This window comes from Gambusia affinis, linkage group LG15 (genome assembly GCF_019740435.1).
Source record: "Gambusia affinis linkage group LG15, SWU_Gaff_1.0, whole genome shotgun sequence".
In the NCBI taxonomy this organism is placed as follows: Eukaryota; Metazoa; Chordata; class Actinopteri; order Cyprinodontiformes; family Poeciliidae; genus Gambusia; species Gambusia affinis.
In genome coordinates this window covers 1,708,231-1,733,964 of record NC_057882.1, presented here as the reverse complement: position 1 = coordinate 1,733,964, position 25,734 = coordinate 1,708,231, and the positions used below count along the sequence as shown (strand labels likewise).

Sequence of the window (25,734 nt, the reverse complement as noted above, 5' to 3'; positions counted from 1 at the left end):
TTCAGTTTCAGAATGGCTCTTTATTTTAAAAAAATATCCTTCACATGAGATGATATTTAATGAACCAAACTTAACATTTTCCCTCTGATTTGACAGATTTAGTCAGAAATGGCAGTCCTGTGAGTACTGACTGAGAGCTCCTGTAGTTTCAGCTGAAGTGGGAGGAAGACGGGATCACATCCTCTGGACCGGGTTGAGGCCCAGGATGTCGAAGCATTTGGCCATGATGGAGGCGGTGGCTTCACACAGCAGCATCCTCCACATGTTGATCTTATTCACCTCACCTACAGACAAAGAAACAAATTCATTATTCGGCTTTTCATTCCATCTGACATCAAGTTATCTGATTTTTCACAACTTGACCCATTAAAGAAAGAGGGGAAAACTAGTTTTGACTCAGTTTGAACCACTGCAGAACTCTGTTTTATTTAGAGTTTAAACTTTAACCCATCTGACGGGTTAAAAATTATAACTCATAACAGTTATAATTTGTATTGATATTAGGTTAAACGAAGTCAGATTTTTAATCATACTTTCTAACTTTTCCATAATTTTGGGTCTAAACAGTTGAAAATAAAACAAAAATTCAGAGCTAAGAGTTTTACCTTCAACCTAAAGAAAAAAAGTTTTCCTTAAAAGGTTTGTTTTAAAAAAGATGAATGGTTAAATCTGATGAAGATTGCTGTGGCCAGGAAGGATCCAGTAGCAGTGAATCTGCAGACGTCTCTGACTGAAGAGTGTTGCTGTATCATGATCTCATGACTATTATGACATGCTAACAGCTCCATGTCAGGGCAGAAGAGTCAATACTTCAATAACATCCCGGCTGACACTCCAGCTAATCCACCACATTTGCTTTTGCTGATACTCTTGAAATGTCTAGAAAGTCGAGCGGAGAGACGGAGTAAAGGATATGATCAATGATCGATGGAGGGAATGGTTTAAACTTCCTCCTCCTCTCTGCATCCATAAACCCTCCAATTAAACTCATCTTGGATTTAAGGTTGTAGTTCAGGTATTATTTCAGCTTTTGAGATGTTAATCAGCTGCTCCAGGTTGTAAAAACACTATCTCGTTGCCACGGTTATGCATCATCGCTCTCCCAAGGTAAAAAATAGTAAGACCAAAAATCTGTCGCACTGCACAGCCTCCAAAACCAGAGGGAATAATTGTCCAAACAATTATTGCTTTTTTGTTTGAGTAGCCAAAAAGAAAAAAACCAAAAAAACAAACAAGTCAAGAAAAATAATAAATCAGAACTAAAATAACTGAAATTTGTATGTTGTTCAGATATGGAACAATTAAAGCAGGGGTCTCAAACTCCAGTCCTCGAGGGCCGCAGTCCTGCAGTTTTTAGATGTGCCACAGGTACAAAACGCTGGAATGAAATGGCTTAATTACCTCCACCTTGTGTTCATCAGTTCTCCAGAGCCTTAATTATTCTATTCAGGTGTGCTGCAGCAGAGGCACATCTAAAAACTGCAGGACTGCGGCCCTCGAGGACTGGAGTTTGAGACCCCTGAATTAAATATGAGCTCAAAATAAACGTGGTCCGAATGCCGGTTGACTGGAAATATATGTTAGCATTGTGGATGGAAACTTAAAAAAAAAACAAAAAAAAAAAAAAAAAACTGAAAGATGATTTCTTTTTATTACTGCGTTTACTTAAGATTTGTAGGTTCTGGTTTCTGATTACACATACTGTAATATAATTATGAGGCTTGTGCAAGAAGATTACTTCAGTTGCATTTTTGGCTAAAAACTTTCAGCTTTTAATTTTAAACAAACTTCATCTGTTTGCGTGCACGTTTCCCTTTTCCTAAGACAGTCAGTAAAATGAGTCATGGAAAAAAACCCAACAGATTATCTTGGGGCTAATGCATGAATGTTCTCTGAAACCACAAGACATGATCAGAGATGGAGAGTAGAAATGAAGCCAAATGTTTGGTAGATATTAAATGAGACCAATGTTGAGGCACCAACAAACGATCGGAGGTCAGAAGTCAGATTTAACGATGTTCTCTTTAGTCAACAGCAAATAAAAATCAATGACCCAAACATCCAGAGCACAACGAGCGTCCAGCCCGTCGGGTCGGAACCACGTGACGGAGCAGAAACCGGCGGTCCGTAACGAGCAGCCCAGGCTGCATTAGGCAGAGCGCTCATTAAAGAGGCGTGGACAGCGGCAGACAGCAAGCTCTGTCTGTAATTTACACAAACAAGACGACGCATTAATATGAACGGAGGAAAGACGGCGCTGGATGTGGAAAAATAACAGCAGTGAGGAAAAAGTTTAGATTTTACACACATTGATGCTTCCAGGAGTTACCAGATTGAATACAAACAGTTTGTATATGCAGAGAGGGAAAAAAAAAATTCATAACTGTCACACTTCAAGTTTAAACCAATAAATCAATTAGTAGTACGAAAAATTAAAACAAGATTGATCATTTCCATTTGGATGACTGATTGTTATTCTTGCATCAAAGTCTGGATGACAGAAGGCTTCAGTCTGACGCGCTGGTCCAAACTACTCCATTTTTATAAAAGATCATTTTGTTTAGAGAATCTTATTTGTCGCTTTGCATGTTTTGTTTATTCATTTTGCATATTTAAAATACCTTCCAGTACCAGTATTAAATGTTCATTATGAATTAAACTTTATCGATCTGTGAAATGGGGGACTTACATTATTTCCTATGTGTTGCTTGAAAATGGTCTCAGAACAACAAAATTATAATTTATCACAATAACTTCTGGGACAATTTATCATCCAGCAAAATTTGTTATTGTAAAATTTTTGTTCAATTTTTTTAGGCAGTTCAGTATTTTGTGTTTTGTTCATTGATGTTTTGCAACTTGATTTAAAAGTCATACTTCTGCCCTGACATAAAGCAAAACTGAAATGTGGCGTACTTTATGTTCATCTTTAATGTAAGAGCATAATAATTGCTTTCAAATAGAGAAAAATTTCACAATGAACTCCAACTGGAGTTACAGCTTGTGTGTGGAGAATTAGCATAATAAATCAACTCTAAGCCTGAAGTGCTCACACTCCAGCACGGCAGGGATAAAACACTTCCAAGAAGGAGGAATAACATACGGCGCGCTGCTTTTAGTCAAAACCCCATCAGAGTGAGACATCCCGCTAATCTGCAGACTCACTTCCAGAACACTAAAACATCTATTTTTAAAACTAAACAGCTGAGAGGAAGAGGACAGAGATCCCTAGAGCTGGAATTGCTTTTCTGTACTTTAGTATTAAAACTACCAAAAAAAAAATCCAAGAATTTTCAAGGATTTCAAGCCCCTGTTTCCGTTTGGAGGCTCACCTGTCTGCCGGTCCTTCTCCACGCAGTAGCAGCTGTCGTAGAACTCAGTGAAGGTGGTGGCGAGCTCATACAGGTAGTCGCACAGTGTGTGCAGCAGCAGGTCATCCAGGATCTTCTGCAGGATCTCCGGGAAGCGCAGGATGCACTTCCCCAGTTTCCACTCCTTGTCGTGGTCCAGCAGGATCTCCGTGGTCTCTGCAGCCTTCCTGAGCGTAGCCTCGTCCAGGTTGGCCAGACGGGCGATGGACCTGGCAGGACATCAAAAGATAAATACATATACATCCATTCACTGCAAGGTTATTACACTTAATTCAAACTAATAACATAATGAAGTTGAGAAAACATTTAGCTAAGTTGAAATAAATAAAACATTAATCAACGGTGAAAACACTATAACTAACTGGAACTATATGGTGTGTTTGTAAAGCTAACACATTCTTATCGCTTGCTTCGTGTTTATGATATTTTAGCCTTTCAAACTGTGAACTTAATTGTTTTTCCCCACGCACTGTTTACATCAGCTGTCTGTAAATTATGGTACTCCGTACTCCTGCTGGCTTTTAATTCACAAAATGGTGACAGAAAAAGTTGAGAGAAAACACCCGAGTCAGATGGTTATTTATTACATACATTTAACTAATAATAACTAATAAAAATGAGCAATCATACTAAAAACTAACTAAAACTAACTGAATTAGATAAAAAGTCAAACTACGGATGCACAATATTGGCACTAGAATGGGCATCAGCCGATAGTCATTTTTTAACATATCGGTCCAATAAATAAAACTGGGGCCGATATTAACAACCAATATTTTCCTAAGTACAGTCATTTTTTTTTTAGAGTGTCAAAAGGAAAGGGCAGGGAAACACATATGAAACATATAATATTAGTTATTGGCAATAATAGCAATATTAATATTGGATATCAATATCGGCGGGCATATTGTGCATCCTTTGTCACAACAAAATAAAATTAAACTATAATGAAAAACTTATAGTTATCACACTGATTCACTGTTTAAAAACATTTAAAAGCCAGATCTTTAAAGAGGTTTCCTCTTTCTTATCTGGTTTAAAACAATAAAAGTGCAACTTCTGATCAGGTTAAAGGACTTCAACCTTCTTGTCTCACTTCCTGTGACTCATGAGGGGGTCAGCCACCCACAGTTGGTCAGCTATTGATTGACAAATCCTCTGAAGTGAGACTCCTTGCAGGAAAAAATAAAAAAAACTAGATAATCAATCTCTGCCGGGCACGCTGCCATCCAGATCCCAACTCCTCCAGGGAGGGTGGAGAGGAAGAAGAGGCGACGCTCGATACGGCGGGGATAAGGAACGCCCCAAAGACTAATCCTCTGGCACAGGATTATGGGTAATGAAGGTAGATCTGGGAGGTTTTCCAACCGGACAGAGAGGGGAAAGTAAAATTTTTACTTTCTAAACTTTTGGATTTCTTGATAAAACAAGAAGGTATGTCGGTATGGGGTTTACCGAAATGCTACAGGAGAATTGAGTCCTTCCAGGTGTGAAACTCAACCAGGAAATGCCAAGATTCCTGGAAGAGAAGTGCAGGTTGGCTGCCACTAAGGAGAGGGATTGACAAATTGGGATTGGCAAATCCCAAGCAGGAAGTACCAGCAGCGGGGATCCTACAATACTTCCCAACTTGAGATGTTTTATTTGCGTAGAGCGGTAACAAATAAATCAGTAGTACAGGATTAAAGCGCAACGGTTTCATTTGATCATCGAGAGTTATGTGACCAGGAATGACATTTATGGATTTTAGGGTCAAAATTGTACAAACATCCCACTGATATCTGGTTAAGGACATGAAAGAGACACTTGGATTGAGAACCACAGAGTTACAAACAATAGCTGGAACTGATGGCCTCAAATCTGCAATTAATTAGAAAAAAGGCTACAAAAGTTTTTAGAAATGTGTATATGTATGTAATTCTCCATTTTAGATTTCCACAGAGTGGCTTGAATTTTAAAATTATGTTGTTTATCAGTCAAACCAATGAGTTATGTTTCATCCTTTTTGTCCAACCAGTTAGTGATGCAAGTTAGCAATTAATGAGTTAATTTAAAGTTTATTTATCTTATTGATCAACTAACAATTAACTGACAGTCAGCTATTTTGCTAAAAACCTCTTAATACAAGAATCGACCATCTCATTGTCATCGTCTCACATTATTGAACTTAGACTTTTATAATACATAACAAAACAGGATTGTCTTATGTTGCTGAATTGAAAATAATTAAATATGTGAAACACATAATTCCCCAGGAACAAAGAGATGTTCATACAGTGCCGTCTGTGGTTACTAAATGCTAAAACTTTGCTCCATGAATGTATTAACTCACCACAGCCCTCAAACTCAACCTTCCTTATTGGCATCATATTATTTTCAATAATGTTACAACTTTTCTCTGTTATTCCCTGTGTTTTTTTGTCATAACATTCTCGCCTTCCTAGTCATCTTTGGTTGAGACGTTGACGGTGCTCCGTCATGCAGCTTGGCTGAATGAGAGCCATTAACGTGAAACTTACAGTAAAAAGCTTGTCAACTGTTTATGTTTCGAAACATAAAGTGTTTTTTTCCATTCCACAGCAGACTCTGTTTGGACTGTTTCTCTATCCCGTTATGGTATGGCCGCCATCTCTGTTTCTGTATCAATGGTCTGGTTCAACTTAAGGATAACTATGGGCACCCTCTGCTGGATGGGGGGCCAAACTACAACACTAAGAGAAGGTCTAAGGTCAATTGTTATTAGTGAATCAATTGGAACAAATGTTAATCTAATAAATCATTACTCAACAATTAATTGTAAGTAATTGTTTGCATCCTTACCAGTTAAGCTCAACAACAAGCTAATAGTTACTAAAATGATAATAAAACCCTGTATACAGTTGACAAAATTCCCAATAATGAACTACTATTTGCAATGTAGAGCTACTATGCTCTACATTGCACATTGTACAAACGGTACAGCACCTTAAATGATCTGTATTTCACCAGTTTTCAATGTCTCTCCTCCTCTTCGCTTTTTTTTTTTTTTTTGCTGTAAGTTACAGATGCTGTAAGAAGTGGTGGAATTGTACCTGATGCGGGTGAAGGCGTAGAGCAGGTAGGCCGCCGTGTTGCCCCGGTCGTCCAGCATCTTGTCGAAGGAAAAGACGTAGTCGTTGATGCGGTTGTGAGACAGGTCAGCGTATTTGATGCAGCCAAAAGCAACGGCTCTCTGGGCTTTAACGAGCTCTTCTGGAGTCAGCACCTGCAGAGACGACAAAATTAAGTCCACAATCAACAATAAATGGACGGCCTTCATCAGAATGTAATAACAGAAGACTGTTTCACCCTCTAAGAGTCAAAGCAGTGAGCTGAGTTTAACTTTCATCATTAGTTTACTGAACCTGAGGCAGAGATTAAAACAACTAATCTGGTTCTGACTCCGCAGGGAGGAAAGAGGGGGATTAAAATGAGAGCAGCTGGAAATAAAAACCTGCAGTCGAGCAGAACATAGACTGAAGAGACCATGTGACTCGACAAGACAAGAATTAACAGGACGAATCAGGACAAGGTAATAGAGACAGGTCATCAAATTAAACATGAAAGGAACAGAGACTCAGAAAATAGTCACTGATGTATACAAATTGAAAAAATATAAATCGGACAGACAAAATGAAAACTGGATGGTTGGATAGAAGGTCAAGTACCTAGGGCTACAAAAACAGAGTTGTTAACAGGGTACGATGGACAAACAGATGGAAGTTAAAATGGACAAAGAAGAATGTGATGTAAAGGACAGACTGATAGGACAGACTCAAGATAAATTGGACAGTCGTGGGCATACAAAAGTGAAATTAGATGGACGGACAGGAGGTAAATTGGACCAATGGACAAATAGATTGAAGACAGACTGGATGAACAGGCAGACAGATTCATTTTTATAGTGTGTTTAGCAATTTATCATTAGCAGAGCTAACATTCTTTAGTGAATTAGTGGTTAACAAACCTAACTTTTAGGTAAGCTGTTCCCACCATTAGCAATAATGACTGTCGATTTTTGTCCAAACATGTAATCTCCATTACAACCATGGTGGCCCTTCTGAAAAACGTCCACCAGAAAAAGAACAAGTGAAGAAAATAAATAGGATTTCTATGATTTGACAAAAAAAATGGATGGAGGACAGAGTGTAAGTAAATTTGACAGATTGAAGGTGAACTGGATAGATACACAGATTCCATAAGAGCCAAAAAGTGTTCAAGATGGCACAAATACCTTAAAGTCTAGAACGATTTTATTTTATGACACTAGTTTTTTTCCCTTAGTGGATTTAAATCTTGGTGCAAACTCAACATCTTTATCTCTTCTGTGTTAAAGCTCTTTTCAGAACACAGATGGACAGATGACCCGGTCTTAAGCTGCCGCTGCCTTTCATAAATCAATCAAAAGAAGCCCAAAGGTGTGTCTCATAATGAGGTCTGCTCACATCCAGGGATCCAAGGCTAATATTTCTATCAAGGTCTCACCAAGGTTGCGAACCAACACAGCTCCAAGTTTCATTTTCATTCCTGCAGTTCTCTGGATGAGATTATTTCCAATCAAATGTTTCCGTCTGATGTTCAGGTGTTTTAATCTAAACTAAACCTAACAGGGGTGGAAAAAACAAGAGACGCTGACCTGGTTGGGTGCTACCTGGAGCTCTGTGTGCAGCGACATCAACACTTAGCAATGTTCAGCTGAACAGATTCTGATGTTGGGAAGAAACTTGCATGGAGACTGATGCCAGCACGGTCTCCCTGCAGGCCCACCTCGCCCGGCAGTCTGCTCGCTGCCTGGGTCAGTGCCCACGTCTACCATCTGCTAACTGAAGCTCATTAAAAAAGACTGCATACACAGAGAACCTACGTCTGCACCGTTGACATTGCTGCAGCTCGATTTATGTCAACCTTCTTCCTTGAGTTTCTCCGGGTTCCTACAATCTCTTTATCTTCTGTCTTTTTGAAGTATAAATAAACAAATTCACAACAAATGCTTTGCAGATACATAATCTTTAGTTATGGGAAGGAAAAAGCATAATCCTCCAGAAGTTATTTCTGATACATTACAACACTTAAAATGTATATTAATATATTTTAAAGTACAGCCCACAAACCAGCATATGAGGAAGAAACAAAAATAAAAAAAGCTTTTTCTAATGATAAAAATGTAAATATTTTTTTCATTCACTTAAACCAATAGAAACACTTCCAGAAAGTCTAAGGTTGTATCCATTGTCGGGGGAGGTGGGGGTGCTGGTGTTAATCTACAGATGTCAACAGGCAAGAGGCGGGGTACATCCTCCTCAGGTCGCCAGTCCATCGCAGAGAAAGTTAGTTTATTTATAAAAATATACAAACACCGGGTCATCTTTGTCGGAGCTTCTCTCTTTTTTTGTAAAAGAAACTTTAATCAAAGTTTTTCCAGGGATTTGAGTCCAGAGAGTTCTCTCTTCAGAGGAATTCAATAAGCAGACTCAGATTTTATAAACCACTAAAGGTTTGTCCTTCAGTCAGCAGGTCACAGCATCCTGGGAGATGTGATTTATTGTGCTTTAGAGGCACAGCGACACATTCATGGGTTTTCATATCCACTATAAGACGACACAGCTTCTCACATGGAAAAAAAAAATAGGAACATGAGGTGGGTTTAAACTCAAATCCAGGAGTTTTTCTTTCCATTTAATCTTTTCCTAAGAAACCTGCAGCAGTCTACATTTAATTGATACAATAAATACGACTGATTTAGTTTATATTAAGTTTGTATGCCAGATTCAGGTAAAACAAGAAAGTCAGCTCCACTGATTTCCTTGTTGCAGCATCCAGTCTGGTCTCAGGGAAACTGCATGTTACAGCAAGTAAAGATTTTTTTTTTTTTTTTGAGACATTTTTGATGTCACCTTGAATGATACTTAAGATGGAAAAAAAACAATCTAGAAACATGGGGAACTGTTGAGGGAATCCTGCTGCTTTCATCCAGGACAGCAAAAACTGAAGTTTTACAGATTGCAACTTCTCTAAAAGGCCTGAAGGGTTCTCTCTGACTCTCCTTGTCAACATGTTAGTCCAGTAGACTCCAGTTGGGATAAAAAAATTACAACATTTGTTACATTTTCAGCAGGTGCAGTTTGCCTTCCAATTACAGTGTCAAACAAACCAAACTAATTGAGAAACTTGTTAACTCCCTCAACACAGAAATTCTGAAAAAGACAACAAACTCCCTTCTTAACAAAATGTAAACATAAATGACATATCAGATTTAGGTGTTTGTAGTATTTCCCTTTTGTTTTTGGCAGAAGATGACGAGTCTCCTCTCCAGCTAGCATTAGACTCACATGTTTGTTTAGGTTGTATTTACCCGCTTTAGTTTATGTCCGGCTTTCCGAGCGTTGTTGGGTCCGCTTGGTGTTTTTGACCTGCACCACAATTCACTTCAACCAAACCGAAACGAGGTTTGTAGGCAGACTTGAGTTTGACTATGCATACACAACTCCCGAAAACACCCAGGCATTTTAGATAAAGTCGACTAAATCATATTGAGTAAAACATATTTTACTGTTATGACCTCCTTACTTAATCTAGTAGATATTTTCTACTTAATGAGATAAATTTTATATCTCAGTAAAACGAGAACTTTTTCCAGTTTGAATTTATTTCCAAGCTCTGACAGGTAAACGCCATGCTAGCTTTACATCGCAAAAAACATCATCATCCAGCCAACTGCCAATAAATTTGCACTCAACCGTGATAGATGCAAAAAAGCTAACCATCTAGCATGGGCTAGTTAGTAGTAGCCTCAACCGCCTGAGTCACACTTTTTTCTGAGAGAAAAGTAACACAAGAGTAAAAATCTTACATAAATGAGATTAAGCAACATGGTTTAAAATTGCAGGTTGAAAAAGGTAAAAGCTTAGGCGTCATTTCACAACTAAAGTTTCCAGCTTCTTAACCGGATGCTGGGCAAAATCTGCAACTCCCACCACAGAAGTTTAATGAAGAGACAAGTTGATGCAGAAAGCAGCATCTGTACAGCTGTGAGCTGAGGAAGAAAAAAGCAGGCAGATAAAGAACCCAAAGCATGTTGAAGTCGGGCCGACCTCAGCGGATAAAACCTAAAGTTCTGGTTCGGTTTGAGTCCTGTGGTTTGGCTCAGCGCAAAGAATTAACGGTTGCTGCAGAGTGAGCGGGTCATTACCGGGAAAACCTGCCTCGGAGCGATCCGGAGGCAGAAATAACGAGCTGGACGGTGTCCCGGTGCTCGCTTAATGACCGCTTATCAAAGATTTAACATCTGACACTAAATATTGATAAAAAAAACTGTTACAATACGAGCTGAAATAACAGCGTCGTTACTGCAGAGCAGAGAGGTTTGAGTTATTACTCTAAAGGAGAAACCTCCAATAAATGATGTGAAGAAAAAGAACAGCTGGAAGAACAATAAAGAATAAAATAAAAAAATGAAAATGAAGGAAATTATTCAAACAAATGGGCCAAATGCATATGATTATAAAATTCCACAATAAAAAAACTCAGATTCCCAGCTTGCAGCAGTGTGGAAATCAGATCTCGATGCCGGTTGTCTCACCTTGTCTCGCTCCTTCTCTTTCAGTTTGTCCATAGATCTCTTCAGTCCCTCCTCCAACAGGTCCACCAGCCTCACTGTGTCTCCAGATCGGGTCTTAAATTTCTTCCTGGGGGCAAAACAACAAAAAAAATAAACACCCTGCACAAGAAAAACAAAAAAACAAAACAGACAGAAGGATGGAAGGGATAAAAAAGACAGAGAGATGGGACCGAGCTTGTTAAGGTAACAAGTTTTACTGGATGATTAATTGTCCCACAAATAATCAAATCCAATTTTATTTGTATAGCACGGCGGTTTTCAAAGTGTGAGGCGCGCCTCCCCTGGGGGGCGCCAGAGCACTTTAGGGGAGGCGCGGTGCGAGGGAAAAAGTAAACCGGAAAAGCCATCTACTTGCTGTCTACTGATGTGAGAGAAACGTCTTTTACGCACACGATCAACTCTGTGGATTTAGGAAAAAGTTGGTACTGTGGGGTGCGCGTGTGGAGTGGGGATCAGTGGAAATGTTTCCCCCCTTAGAGGATGTTTTGGCCAGTGATGTCAGTAACGTTACTGACGTCGGACCACTTTTTTCCGTAACGAGTAATCTAACGCGTTGCTATTTCAAATCCAGCAGTCAGACTACAGTTACTTATCAAAATCATTTTTGCGTTACTGCGTTACTATCTTCTTTTGTTATTTAATCGTATTTCCTCTACTCGTCTTGTCGAGTGACCGAGGTCTCTATGCAACAGAAATGTTAAAAATGGGGGAAGATGCGCATTTTGTTGGTGGAAAAACTGGAACTATTTTCAGTTTCTGTCGCCAAGTCCGATTATTATAAGCGGCTTTGGGCTTCATCTTTTAAAAGTCGCTTGCAAATTTAATGAGTGGCGGGCTGCGCCTTTTTGGGCTCGTTTTTGAACATGAAGTTGCTCATTTGGGCTTGGAAATAAGCAGAGACTCAATAAATCCCAGAATTTGTCCGTCATTAAGGTAGTTTTAGTCACTCTCTCCCTGTCCATCATTTCCCCGATGATCCGTCCCGCTGTGTCTTTGTTAATGTCAACTTAATTTATTACCTCTCAATGACATCGAGCTTCGCGTTGCGCTCCAGAAAACTGCAAACATCGAGACCAATACGAACAGCGCAATAAACGTGAAAACAGCCACGAATAAACGTGTCCGTAGTTGGCAATAGTTATAATGGCAAGTTACCGTTATAATTATTAATATTACGGTAAGTGTCGCAGCCATCTGAGCTGTGGAGCTGCAGGAGGAGCTCTGTGCGCTGCGACATCAAACTCAGGGGCGTAACGCAGAATCTGGAGGCTGGGGTGAGGGGGGCTTTAAAATCCTTCTTAGAGTTTTCCAGACAACAGTGGACCACACAAATTACTCATGTTTTTTATTTTTTGTACTGTCTCTTCAGTTCAACCTTATCAGTGGAGACACATTGTTGATGTTACCATTATAAAATAACTTACAATTAAGTTTTGGCAAAGCTCAATGTGATTTTCACAGGAGGCGGAGCGTTGTTGTTAGCAGCTGCTGAAAGTAACTAAAAAGTTACTTTTAATGTAACTTAGTTACTTTCCGAGTCAAGTAGTCAGTAATATAACTAAGTTACTTTTTCAAGGAGTAATCAGTAGTCCGATTAAAGTTACTTTTTCAAAGTAACTATGCCATCACTGGTTTTGGCCAGAGCGGGGCTGAAAGTGGGGGGGGGGGGTGGCGCAGCAGGCATTGTGTTCCTTGGAGGGGGGCTCACCCTTTCATACTTTGAAAACCCCTGGTATAGCACATTTCAGCAACAAGGCATTTCAAAGTGCCTTACATCATAAAAACACAAAAATACAAAGTCAGAGAACACATAGTCAACAACTGAAACGTTACATTTTCTCAAGTGCCATGGCTACATATCAGATTGATGATTAATGTTTCACTGATTGTGTTTTAAAAGCAACTTTAAACAGGCTGGCTTGTAGACTAGATTTAAAGGCACTCAGTGTTTCAGCAGTTTTGCAGTTTTTGGGAAGTCTGTTCTAGATTTAAGGTGCAGAGAAGGTGAATGCTGCTTCTCCATGTTTGGTTCTGGTTCTGGGGAGGAAGAGCAGAATCAGAACCAGAAGACCTGAGAGGTCTGATAGGTGGATATAACAACAGCAGATCTTTAATGCATTGTGGTGCTAAACCATTCAGTGATTTATAAACTAACAGCAGCATTTCAATTTAAAGTCAATTCTCTGAGCTACAGGAAGCCAGTGTAGGGACTTTAAAAATGAAGTGATGCGCTCTATTATCCTGGATTTAGTGAGAATCTGAGCAGCAGCGATCTGGATCAACTGCAGTTGTTGTTGTTTTGACACAATTTTCAAGAAACATATTGGTAAAGGCATAATACTCCAAGTTTGCCCTCTCAAATAATAAACTTTAATTTTGTATGAAATTAATGACATGATAATTGCACAAATTGGAAAGTAAGGGAAACACATTCATTTAGAAAAAAATAAGTCTTTTGCTACAACGTTTTGCCGCCAAGATGAGGTTGAGTTTTATCTGTAACAAAATGAGGGGATTTCACACAACTGCAATGGAAATGCTTTTTTCGCATCATGAGTCATGTGATCAACAACTGGACGCTACTACTGGCGAAGAAGATGAAGAAGACGAGAGGAAACAGTAGGTGGGTGATGGTTTTTGAAGATTTAAACTTGAACTTTCTTATTTCATGAAAACACAGCTATTGCAAATTTGTGTTTTCAACAGTGGAACATCATCAAAGTTTTGTGCACATTTGTAATGGACACGTAGCTACCCTGAAAGAAAAGGTGTACTTTTGGTTTCAGTTGTACCGGATTGTTACGTTTATTAATTTATGACCTTCTCAGATTGTTATGTTTATTAGTCACAGATGCACTGGTTGTGACCAGTGCATCTTAACTGAGGGGAACCAGTAGTTCTTCACCACTCAGCAGGTTTAGCTTAAAAAAAACATAAACTCTTCCATGTTCCTGTAAATGATCCATTCATGAACTGAATTGGGTTAAGACTCACTTGTCCTCTCCCAGCACCACTCCAAAGCCGGCGTGCTCTACCCGGGTCACTTGGGGGTCGTACCAGCCGATCATCTGTCCTGCAGCGAAAATCACCTGAAAGTGTGTCCCCTGGGGGAGGAAACCACGCAGAGACAACAGAAGATAATCTGAAGTCACTGCAGCTTGAGACAAAATGGCAGAAACTTGGCAGTTTGATGGCTGGAGGAGGTCAGAAGTCATAAAAATCCTCACCTGGCCGCTGTCCACAACGTAGATGATTATGTCAGCCTTCTCCTCGAAAAGTCGCTGACGCAGCGCTGCCAGATCTGACGTGTCATAGGTGTAGCCGCCGTCCGATTTGACGATGGTGAGCGGGATGGACTGACCTGGAACAAAGACGATCTTCCGGCCTTCGTCCAGCTCGACCAGACCTGAGCAGGAAATAACGGCAGCAGGAAGGTAGAGGGATGAGGTTAGACATTAAGACTGTAAAGAGGAAGTTAGTCTATAATAACAGTGTAAAAATACCCAAGACCAGATATTTATGATAACAGCACCTCCTGGTGGTGGCTTGAAGAGTTGGCATGTTGTCATGTTGTCAAAGCAACATTATTCATCTATTGTTCAATTTATTTACTGATTTTCTCCTGTTTTATTCTATTTGTGAACAATCGTAGCAAGATGAACAAACAGGCTATAAAAAAATAGTAAAATATAAACTATATCTACATATCAACCATCCATCCAATCAGTTGATCCATACCAGCTGCTTAAAAACAGGAACTCTGTGACAGATTACAAAATAAACTGCAGAAAGATCAAAGATGGGTATAACCAGAATAAAATCATAATATCAGCAGAATAAAGTCATAATATCAGCAGAATACAGTCATAATATAACCAGAATAAAGTCATGCTTTGAGTCTCACCTTTGTCCTCGAACTCCTTCACCACCTGGATCATCCGGTTCTGGTAGAACGACTCTCCTCTCTCAATGATCTGGATGTCCAAACAGTTGTAGACCTTCTGAAACTCTGGAATCATCACATCAATTAATCCCAACAGGTTTATTCTACTTTACAATTATTTATAACCTCAGTTTATTATTTCATTTACTTCGAACATCTTATTGTGTCGTCTTTTTTCCACCAACATCTTTAAAAAGGAAAATGTTGGTGGAACATCAAAGACTAAATTAGTCATTGAAATTTAGTCATTTCAATGACTAAATTGAAATGTAAGAAAAAGCTAAGTCAATGTCTTTTTTTATTATAGCAAAACACTAAAAGAAGTTTACAGGTTAAAATATATGATTGGATATTAGGGCCAGACTAGGAGAATTTTGTTTTCTGACATTACAAGAATGAAGTAACAATAATAAGAGAATAAAGTAGAAGAAAAAGAGAATAGTCATAATATTACCAGGATACATTTGTAAAAATACAAGAGTAAAGGGGTAAAATGTTGAGAATAAAGTTATAAAACTATGAGAATAAGGTTGTTAAAATATGAGTATAAAGTTCTAATATTAAGAGAAGAAAGTCATAAAAATGTGAGAATTAAGTCGTAAAAATGTGAGACTAATATTGCCAGAGTAAAGTTGTAAAACGTATGTCAAGGAGTGTTGAAAATCTGGTGACATCACAGTTTGGTATCAGTTTTACAAAGAACATCAGCATCAAAATATTAACAGCAAGACTTTGAAATGACTGTCGGACTTACTGAGTTGATTATGTCAGAAATTGATAACTATTGAAGCTTTTTTCCCTTTAAAACAACTTATTTCTCATAATTTTGCAGCTTTCTTAAGGTAATATTGCATCTTTATTTTGCTAACCTGACTTTATTCTCCTAATCTTATGACTAAAACATAAGTATGGTGACGTTTCCCACCTCTCCTGGAAACGTCACAGATCATCTCCCAGGCTTTGATGAAGTCGGGTTCTTTGCTCTGCAGCCTGACAACACACTGGTGAGCCCGTTTCTTGAACTCCTCGTCCTCGTCAAAGCGCTTCTTTGACTCCTGGTGGACAAAAAGGAGAAGAAAGAAAATATTTTTTTAATTTATTTATTTTTACCTTCAGATTTCCCTTACTTTTTCAATTGTTTTTCTTTTTTTTCCTATTATTCTAAACCAGCTGTCCGTAACCTGCGGCTCCGGAGCCTTAATAACATGGATAAATTTTTTTTTTTTTAAAAACAACATCTTACTTCTTAAATATAGATTTGATAACAAAAAGCTTTTGATAGTTTTTTGCATCGGTTGTCACCAAAGGTACCAGCAACATATTTAAAAATTTTTTTTTATTTAGTTATTATGTTGAAAACTGTATGTTTAAATTATTTTCCATAAAAATAAACATCTTGTAGAAGAAAATGTCTTTTTTTTTATTTTAAACTAAAAAATATAAATTAAATTGTGGTTATTTAAGAATGATAACATTTCCTGAAGCAGATATTAGTTATGTTTTTTCAAAAAGTTATGTAACATTTGCAGCTCTAAAGTTTTATTAAGAGATACTGAGGGCAAAAACCTCGTCTTTGCATTGTAAAGATTGCAGATTCATGGTTTAGAAAAAGTTTTGGTAACACTATTTGACAGGGTATACATAAGGCTGACATGACACTGTCATAAACATAACATCTGTCAAGAACATGAAGGAGTCTTTATGAATATCTGACTGTTATGAAGTGTCATTTGATAAATAATGACACTTTAATGCAAAGTTGGCAGTTTTAATGGAATTTCAAAGTAACTTTTAGAGCAACTTTACATTAAAAGTGTCATTATTTACCAAAAAACACTTTATGACAACAGTCAGACATTCATAAAGACTCCTTTGTGTTCCTGAAAGCTTCCCTTTTCAGCAGAAAAGCAACTTGTGATTCCTTGCAGGTTAGGAACTAAAATAGACCCAACATGTTATGTTTATGACAGTGTCATGTCAGTCTTCTGCACACCCCGTCAAATAAAATATTACCCAAAGTTTTTAGTTTATTCCCAACAACATGAACTTTCTGTTAAAGATAAAAGTTTGAAAATCACATTCTAGAAAATTACAATAAGTGTCCATCTAGGGCAAACTCCAAGTCTTCATGAACTCCCAAGTGATGTAGCAATTTGAACATGACAGTGTAAATGTTAAGAATGGGGGGTGTAGCCAGATGCAGCTTATTTGGATCTAAGGTGACAAAAGCCATAAATTTCTGATTCTGAAAGGAACTCCAAATAGGCAGAACTGAGAAAACTAAAATGAAGAATGATTTTGTGCAAAGATTTTAATAAACATGTTTTGTTTAGACCTATTTTAACCTATCCAAGGATAATAGCATGATGGACAAAAAAAGATTTGGTATCAGCCAAAACCAGAAACAAAATGGTGGGCTTTAAAAGATCAGTGACCGGCAAAAAAACTGCAATTGGTACACCCCTAAATATTTTAATGAGTTGAAATAACCCTGACCTTATTAACTGACCTTGTAAAACATCTGCAGGTCACCAATGGGAGGAGACACTGTCAGGTAATCTGGAAATTTATCCTGCAGGTGAGCTATGAGCATCCCAAACTGGGTCCCCCAGTCGCCAACGTGGTTCAGCCTGCCGACGTCAACAAACAGTGTGACAAACAACAACAACAACAACAAAGGCATTTCCAGGAATTGCTATGATCCGGACTGCAGAGGCTGGAGGAGTTTAACTCTTACCTGAGGACGTCATAGCCCAGAAACTCAAACAGCCGACACATGCTGTCGCCAATGATGGTGGAGCGAAGATGACCCACATGCATCTCCTTGGCGATGTTGGGCGAGGAGAAATCCACGATCACCTAGGCAACAAGACTACAAAAATGACTAATTGATATCACCTTTGTTAGTTCTCATTTGTTCTGTTTTTAGTCTTTTATTCTGTTCTTGTTTTAGTTGAGTCATTTAGTTTGGGCAATTATTCCCTCTGGTTTTGAATGCTGTGTAGATGGAAGTATTTACACTTTGGAATAAGACTGAAATAATTAATCGGTTTAATCATGATTAAGTGATACCTGAATTAATCGTCTAATTTATTAATCAATTAGTCGTTAACTGAAATATAAAAACACAAAAAACTGCCAACTGCTGGAAGAACAACACACTCAGAACAGTAACTAATCTAAAACTGTGCAAAAAAACATAAAACATTCTTAAGTAAATTAAAAGCAAAAGTCTGTCTGGAGATATGTTCTACCCAGAACTCCTCAAGTGTCAGTTTTATCTTAACCTGGTTCATAGAACATTTTATTAAGCTCCTTCCAAAAACAAAATCAAATCAGCTGTGTTGATGTTAGCTGCAGATGCTATATGAATAAATGAGTTTTTATCATTGTGTTTTAGGGAATAAATATGAGTGATAAACAAACTAAAATTTTCTTGAATAAAAGCCTGGGAACATTGTAAAGCATAAAACTAAAATTTGAAAAAAAAAAAAAAAAAAAAAAAAGCAAGAGGACAGTAAAATATTATCTGTAGACAAACCCTCTTCCTGGTGGCTAGCGGCGGCGGCTGGACGCCATTGAGCAACAGGCTGGTCAGCAGTTTGGACACAAATGTTTTCTTCAGATGGATGTTGATGAATCCTGGACAGTAAAGCAGAGGAATGAGGCGACGCAGCTACAGCGAAAACAGACTGGTGAACAAAAAGTTGCTGGTTTTAAAGAAAAGCTGAATGTTCAGCTACTCAAAGATCTGCTTTTAAAAATATTTTTTCAAACTGAAAATTTGGAGAACAACCAGACAAATTATTCTTTAATATTTATTTTTGCAATTCTTTAATTTAAGGAATGTTAAAATTGAGCAACTTAAAAAAATGTAAAAGTACTGAAATGATTATACAACCATTAACAGATTTTTTTTTCTAGCATTTTATTTAGTTTCTTGTTTAATTTTCAAAACTAATTTTTTTTTATTAAATCCACTGACATTTACATTAACAAAACACAATATTATATACATTTTTATGGACTACTTCTTTTTATGGTGAATTTATAATTACAAATTTTAGTTTACAGTGCCAAATAATTCAAGGTTTGTAAGAAAAAAATGCAAGATATGATAAAATAATAATATAGCAAATTTGATTAAAAATTGCTTTATTTCAAATTTTCTTTTAAATTTTATTTATTTTTAATAATCAAAATGTTAATAGTTAAGTGAAAGTACTAATTTATTTCATTAATTAGTACTTAATGAAGCACTAATTATTAATAAGTACTAATGTATCAATAGTACTTAATGATATATTAATATATCATCAAAAAGTTTTAAATATTTGCTGTGGCATTTAAATTATTAAGAACAAATATTAAACAAAAACAAGAAATCCCTTATCCAAAAAACGGAATAATTGGAATAATTGGAAAAGTGCAACAGGTGATTTGTTGAGGAGTTTTAAATCTTAAATAAAAAGAAGTGTGTCTGAAAGCATTAAACTCAGAGAGGTTCTGATCTCAGATCGAGCTCCTACCCGGTCCGGCGATCTCAGTCCTCTGGATGAGTTCGTTATCTGGCAGATTCTGGACAATCTTCTCAGCGATTTCCCTCGGGTTCAACTTTGTCCCCTTTGTTTTCAGCATCTGACAGAAAACAGTCAGAAAAGATCTGTATTTAAAAGATTCTAAACATCGGCACTAAAAATGCCAATTAGTGCTTTATTCCATCGAGATTAGTTCCAATCAATTAGCTAATAATGTGCGTTTAGACCAGGGGTGGCCAACCCTGGTCCTGGAAGGGCCGGTGTCCTGCAACTCTTAGAGACTCCCTGGTCCAACACACTTAAATCCAACAGCTGAATCACCTCCTAAGTGCAGTCAAGTTCTCCAGAGTCCTGCTAATGACCTCATTAATTGACTCAGGTGTGTTGAAGTAAAGATGCATCTAAAAGTTGCAGGAGACCGGCCCCCCAGGACCAGGGGTGCCCACCCCTGGTTTGGACCTTCTCTTAGTGATGTAGATTTGGCCAGTATAAACAGAGGGCGCCACTGGTCATATAGAAACCAAAACAGCAGAGCCACATCACAACGGAAAAGAGAAATGGTTCCAACAAAGGTGTGGGATGGAAAATGCACTTTTTTCTGTTTTGAAATATAAACTTCAACAAGGATATTATTCTTATACTTAAGAATAATAGCCTTATTATTCTTAAAAATATTAAGAATAATAGCGTTCATTCAGCTGTGCAACATGACGAAGGAGCGTCAACTTTTCACCCAAAAATGACCAAGTGCTATGAAGGTGAGGATGTGATAACAGAAAATGGTAGAAATGACGCAGAAAATTTGTAACATGATGGTGAAAACATGATGCCAAATACGCAATGTTGACTTTGAGGACTGTAGTGAGTTTTAATACTCCTTCAAGAGAAATCACACAGCTCACTCCTGTGAGAATCTCTTTTCACAAGGAATTAAATAAATTACACATTATTCTTTTATTCATATAACCTAAGAGGTTCCTGTTTTGCTTAATAATGTGAGAACTACCGGATTATTCAGCCAGTATTTAATGCATCTTAATACATCACCTGAGCCATGCCCATAGCGCTGTTGCACTGGTAATCTCCGAACTTGGCCTGTTGGTTGGGCGTGACGACGAGTGGCGGGTTGTCAAGGTCAGGGAAGGAAGCCCTGATGGCCTCGCCGAAAACATCCTGCAGCCGCTGGTTGATGTTCAGCATGGATTTACCGCAGTGTGGCGTCTCCTCTTGAAGACTCTGAGGAAAACAACAACGCCACCATTACCAATATGACAATATGGTAATAAAATCTAATCTAAAATCAAATTTTTTTATACCAGATACAATTTCTGATTTTAATAGATACGTTTTTCCTTTCTTTTCTAAAACATAAATTAGAAATGACTGAAAGTGTTTCCAAAAAGTAGATATTTCAGCCATTCCTTCTGTGAGTTGTACGATGGAGTGTTAAGTAAATTCTGTGAGAATTTTGTGACAAATTAGAAGCTGTAAATTAGAAGCTGTATAGCACATTTGTCTACCAAGACGACATCATTCTGAGCTATGAAAAGCCAAGGAGAGCTTTGGTGAAAATACATAAATGAATAAAATAACATTAAAAACAACACATTTTCCAAACATTAAATATTAAAAAATCCTAAATCTGATTAATCTATAAAGTTGGTTTATCATCCTGCACTGCTGAAGCCAGACTGGAACGCCAGCCGCCACCCACCCTCTTCATGACGTTGAGACGGTACTTCAGTCTGACGTTTTCCTCCCTCAGATCCTCCAGGCGCTGCGATGGCTCAAAGCGCTGAGACTTTTTAAGACTCTCAATCTCTGCAGACAAACTTTCAATCTCGTGCTCCTTTTGGGGAAAAAAAAGAAAAGAAGAAAACTTAAAATGAAACAAAACACTTGTACTGAGTTGTACGATGGAACTATGAGAGCCAGGTAACATTTTATTATTTAAAACATATAGTTTTAATAAATTTTACAAGGAGAAATTCTTAAAATTCCAAGAAAACTTTGCTTTAATGAGACAATTATCAAGATCTGATGTAACCAGTTTAGTTTGCGGATCTTTCTTCAAATTAGATTTTGCTTACATGATTGTTTCAAAGTTTTGCTGTTGATAATAATGTGATGCTGATGTGTTAAAAATGCTTCCTTATCTGTAAAACAGATACCAAATATTCTGGCAATAAAATCTTATTTCTGTATTATTTCCCTTTATTGTCGTATGAATGAATTTTTGTAATATTATGGCTTTATTTTTGTAATTTAAAAAAATAAATAACAAATCTTAACCTGGCCCTAGTAATCATTCGCCGAATTAACAGGAAGTCAAAGTTTAAATAAATATAAGCTGTAAACAGGCAAAAATAATTAGGAAGGTATCAATACTTTTGCAAGACAGAGCAAAACCTTTGGCACAAACCAGGTCTGTGACATACCTATAGTGCAACAAAAATTCCCAGTCAGCTCCACCACTGAATAAACATAAACTTGGTCAGAGTGAAACCAAAAGTTATTTTCTCTCTGTCAGTTATTGGAACAAACAATTAGATAAAAATTCATCGACTTAAGTTGGTAACATTATCTTTTTTGCCTTATGTTTGATTTTGTTTTAAGCATGCTGTAATTAATACATGTTCAAATTTACTCAAAGGAGTTAAACTCAGTAAGAATGAAGTTCACTAAAAATATTGTTACAAAATTTAGAACATTTTCAGGTCAGAGTTAGAACAAAAAAATCTTTGGAGTTGGTAAAAAAAAACAAAAAAAAAACAATTTAGAATCTCATTTGTTTTTCTGTTTTTGATTATCGAACTTAAAAATTCAGGTTTTACTTCACATAAAAATGTTACAATTCTATTACCTCCAGCAGATGGCGCCAAGGGCCTTCTGATTTAAACCAGGGTCACCAACCTTTTAGAGACTGGAAGCTACTTCACGGGTACAGAGTAACACTTTTCTTTTTTTTAATTTTTAATTTTTTTTTAATTAAACAATTTGAACAAGTTTACAATAACACGTGGCATGTACATACAAGAAGAAAACAAGTCTTACAGGCTTATGGCACACATAATTATAAGACAATAAAAAATTTTAAGAAATAAAAATAAAAAAGTAAAATAAAAATATAAATTCAAATTAATCAGACATCAAACAGAGGGATAGCAGAATGACAAAATAAAAAGACAAAGGGGCATTAATTCTCAAATAAATTTAGATCATGATAGGCGTTCAAAGGTTGTATTCCCTGCTTGTTTTTCAACAGTTTTAAGGTTCTGAAGTGGTTGACCATTAGGAGGTTTTCAAAAGGCTGAAAAGTCCGGATTTCTATTTCCCCATTTACAGGAGTGGATGAAGAATTTGGCGAGGATCAGCAGGTTGTTAAGAATGAGGTCAATTCTTCTGTCTCTGTGGGTGGTTCCACATTTTACATCCTCTCTTTTTAAGGGATGATGTAGGGAAACTTTTGATGAGATCCAGTCCTGAAAGTTTCTCCAAAATGTTCCAGTTTGCACACAATAGAAAAAGAGATGATCTGTAGTTTCAATGTCATCGTCACAAAAGGCACAACTGTTGGTATCAAAGTTGAATCTTTGTCTTAATAGTTCCCTAGATGGAAAAATGTTATTGAGAATTTTAAAATTAACTTCTTTAGCTTTAGGACTTAGAGGGTATTTAAGGTAAACAGTTCTCCACTTATTAACCTCTGAATCAGAAAACAGATTTAAAAAGGAGTTATTATTTGGTCTGACAGGAAATATAAAATTAGTAAATGTCTTATGGACCAAATACTTTTTCCATCCAGTGATCCAAATACAGAGACTTATTCCTGTGTAACACATATCTGTTATTCCAGATGGGAGTTTGGTGAGGAGTAAAGTTGTGTTTGTACATTAGTTTGCAACACAACAAAACCTGCTTGTGAAAGGCAGATAACTTAACAGGAAGTCTGTTGACATCAAAGTCACATCTAAGAACAAAATCCATGCATCCAATCTTTTTAAACAAACCTTTGGGGAGACAATACCAGATACTATTTCCATTCATTAGAAAAGATTTCAACCAGTTTACCTTTGAAACCGCATTTAAACACTCAAAGTCAATAGCTTGTAAACCTCCATCTTTAAAGTCTTTAACCATATTTGCTTTTTTTAAGTAGTGGACTCAATTTTTCCAGATAAAATTAAAGTTTAGCTGATTTATAGCTTTAATATATTTGTTAGGTATGGCCATAGAATAAGAATATGCAATAGGACAGCGACTCCATTTTGGTAAAATAGGTTCTCCCAAACAGGGTCAGATCTCTTTGGAGCCATCTATTTAACTGAGATTTGCAGTTCTGTATTTTATGCTCTATGTTAACAGTTTCACTGAGTTTAGCATCTTTAGTTATTAAAATTCCAAGATATTTAATGGGGATATTGTAAGCTTCCGTCAGATCAGAGCCATGAATCGCCATCAGTTCACACTTCTGCAGATTTAATGTTAATCCTGACTCTTTGGAGAAAGAATACTTTAAAAGTACTTTAGGGGTTTGGTCTAGACTCTTCAAAAAAAATTGTGGTGTCATCAGCTAGTTGGCTGATTAGAATTTCGTCATCTAAAAGATTCAATTTAGGTATATTTGAGTGTTTTATGAAAATACTCATCATTTCAACAGCCAAGATGAAGAGAAAGGGGGAAACATTGCAGCCCTGTTTTACTCCCCTATAAATGGTGAAACGTGGAGACGTACCGTGTGGCAGTGCGACTGAACTTGTGGTGCCGTTATAAAAGCTTTTTATTATTCTGCAGAAGTTTGGGGGTACAGAGTAACACTCTGCATCCGTTCAAAAGGTGTAGGCCTCCTTTTGATTTTAACTTCAAAATGAAAGTAACAATAACTCCAGTGCTTAAAGCAATTAAAATGACGCGTACATTGACTTTGGCCCACATTCAGATAAGATAAAATTACATTGTGATAAATTCGGCAAATAAATAATGTAAGATTAAGCGTCATCATATTGCAGAACAATTCATTTTTTCACTACTTCGACAGCAGAACAAGGGCGAATAAAGAGAAAATAAAATAACATTTTTCACCATAAAAAGGATATTTATGTTTAGGGTATAAACCGAATTCAAAACTCAAGTCTGTTTACTTGTAAATTGTGAAAGCAAACTTTTATTAAACGGCACTTTCTGCATATCCACAGGATATCGTTAAATTTAATGTTTTTTTGTAGAAAGTGTGGAGTGTCTTGGACAGTTTTACGTTCTTCTACAGCGTTTAGCCTCGCTATTAAAAACCTTAGCACCTCTTTATTATGTCTATGGCTGCAATGGTACACTGGCTCACCTGGTGCTGAAGCCGGGCTGTGTACTCGGTCACTGGGTCTCCCATCTCTCTGAAAAGCTGGGGGAATAATATGCAGCCGATAGGAAGCACAATCTCGTGTCTGATGAAACAAACTGCAGGATGAGGAAGTTCAGGACTTACATTCGTTATCTTTGATAGAGGTTTGTTACATTTGTGCAGCGCCACCTGCAGGACCGGAATGAGAACCTCCGTCAGGAAAGCTTGGTTAATGTCTCTGCAACAGATATAAAACTGAAAAGAAAAAAAATAACACAAAGCAAAAAAAAAACAAACATCAGAAACATTCACAACCTGAACTAAGACATAACTTAAATATGAATCTTGGGTTCCAAAAAGCATGCACAGTATCAGTCTGGAAAAGGGTACTGTAAATAACCATAAGTGTGTTTTATTATTATGACCTTAAATTTAAATGTGTTTTACTTTGCAGGTTATTTTTTATGTTTTTAAGTCCTTGACTTCCGGTGTCATGCGTTTCTCGGCATAACACCTAGAAGCTGAAATATATTGGCGTAATGCTACTTACTGGCTGGCATTTGTCCAGAAGCAGTTTATTTTTCATTGGCGCTGATTGGCTGTACCCCTATGAGCGCATTAACGCATATTGTGGGCGGTTGTATGCTTGCTTAAAAGGAGGTCTCAAGTCATCAGGGATTTTAGAATTTCATTGGCGTCTACGCTGCCTAACTATATGGAAGACTAAATTGTCAATAAACAGAAATAGATAACTTGATGAAGTAATAACTGTGCCAAATATTGCATGCAAAGAAAAAGACCTACACATTTTCACAGTATTAATTGAATGTCATTAATAATATATTTTCCATTTAACTTTCAATCTTAATTTTATTAATTTCCATTTGCTTCACATTTTCCATATTCTGTAT

General features: G+C 37.1%; 1 protein-coding gene across 1 annotated transcript; it reads right to left on the bottom strand.

Annotated features, from left to right (window-relative positions):
* Nucleotides 1-24,978, bottom strand: rars1 (arginyl-tRNA synthetase 1). Its single transcript, XM_044141621.1, has 15 exons — nucleotides 24,827-24,978; nucleotides 21,203-21,337; nucleotides 20,536-20,724; nucleotides 19,480-19,588; nucleotides 18,492-18,592; nucleotides 17,688-17,809; nucleotides 17,460-17,580; nucleotides 15,876-16,005; nucleotides 14,912-15,016; nucleotides 14,235-14,413; nucleotides 14,002-14,111; nucleotides 10,969-11,074; nucleotides 6,443-6,615; nucleotides 3,333-3,580; nucleotides 1-284 (listed from the first exon to the last, which is right to left on the bottom strand). The coding sequence occupies exons 1-15, from the start codon at nucleotides 24,869-24,871 to the stop codon at nucleotides 175-177; spliced, it is 1,983 nt and encodes a 660-aa protein (XP_043997556.1). The 5' UTR covers nucleotides 24,872-24,978; the 3' UTR covers nucleotides 1-174.
* Between the last annotated feature and the right edge of the window lie 756 nt (nucleotides 24,979-25,734).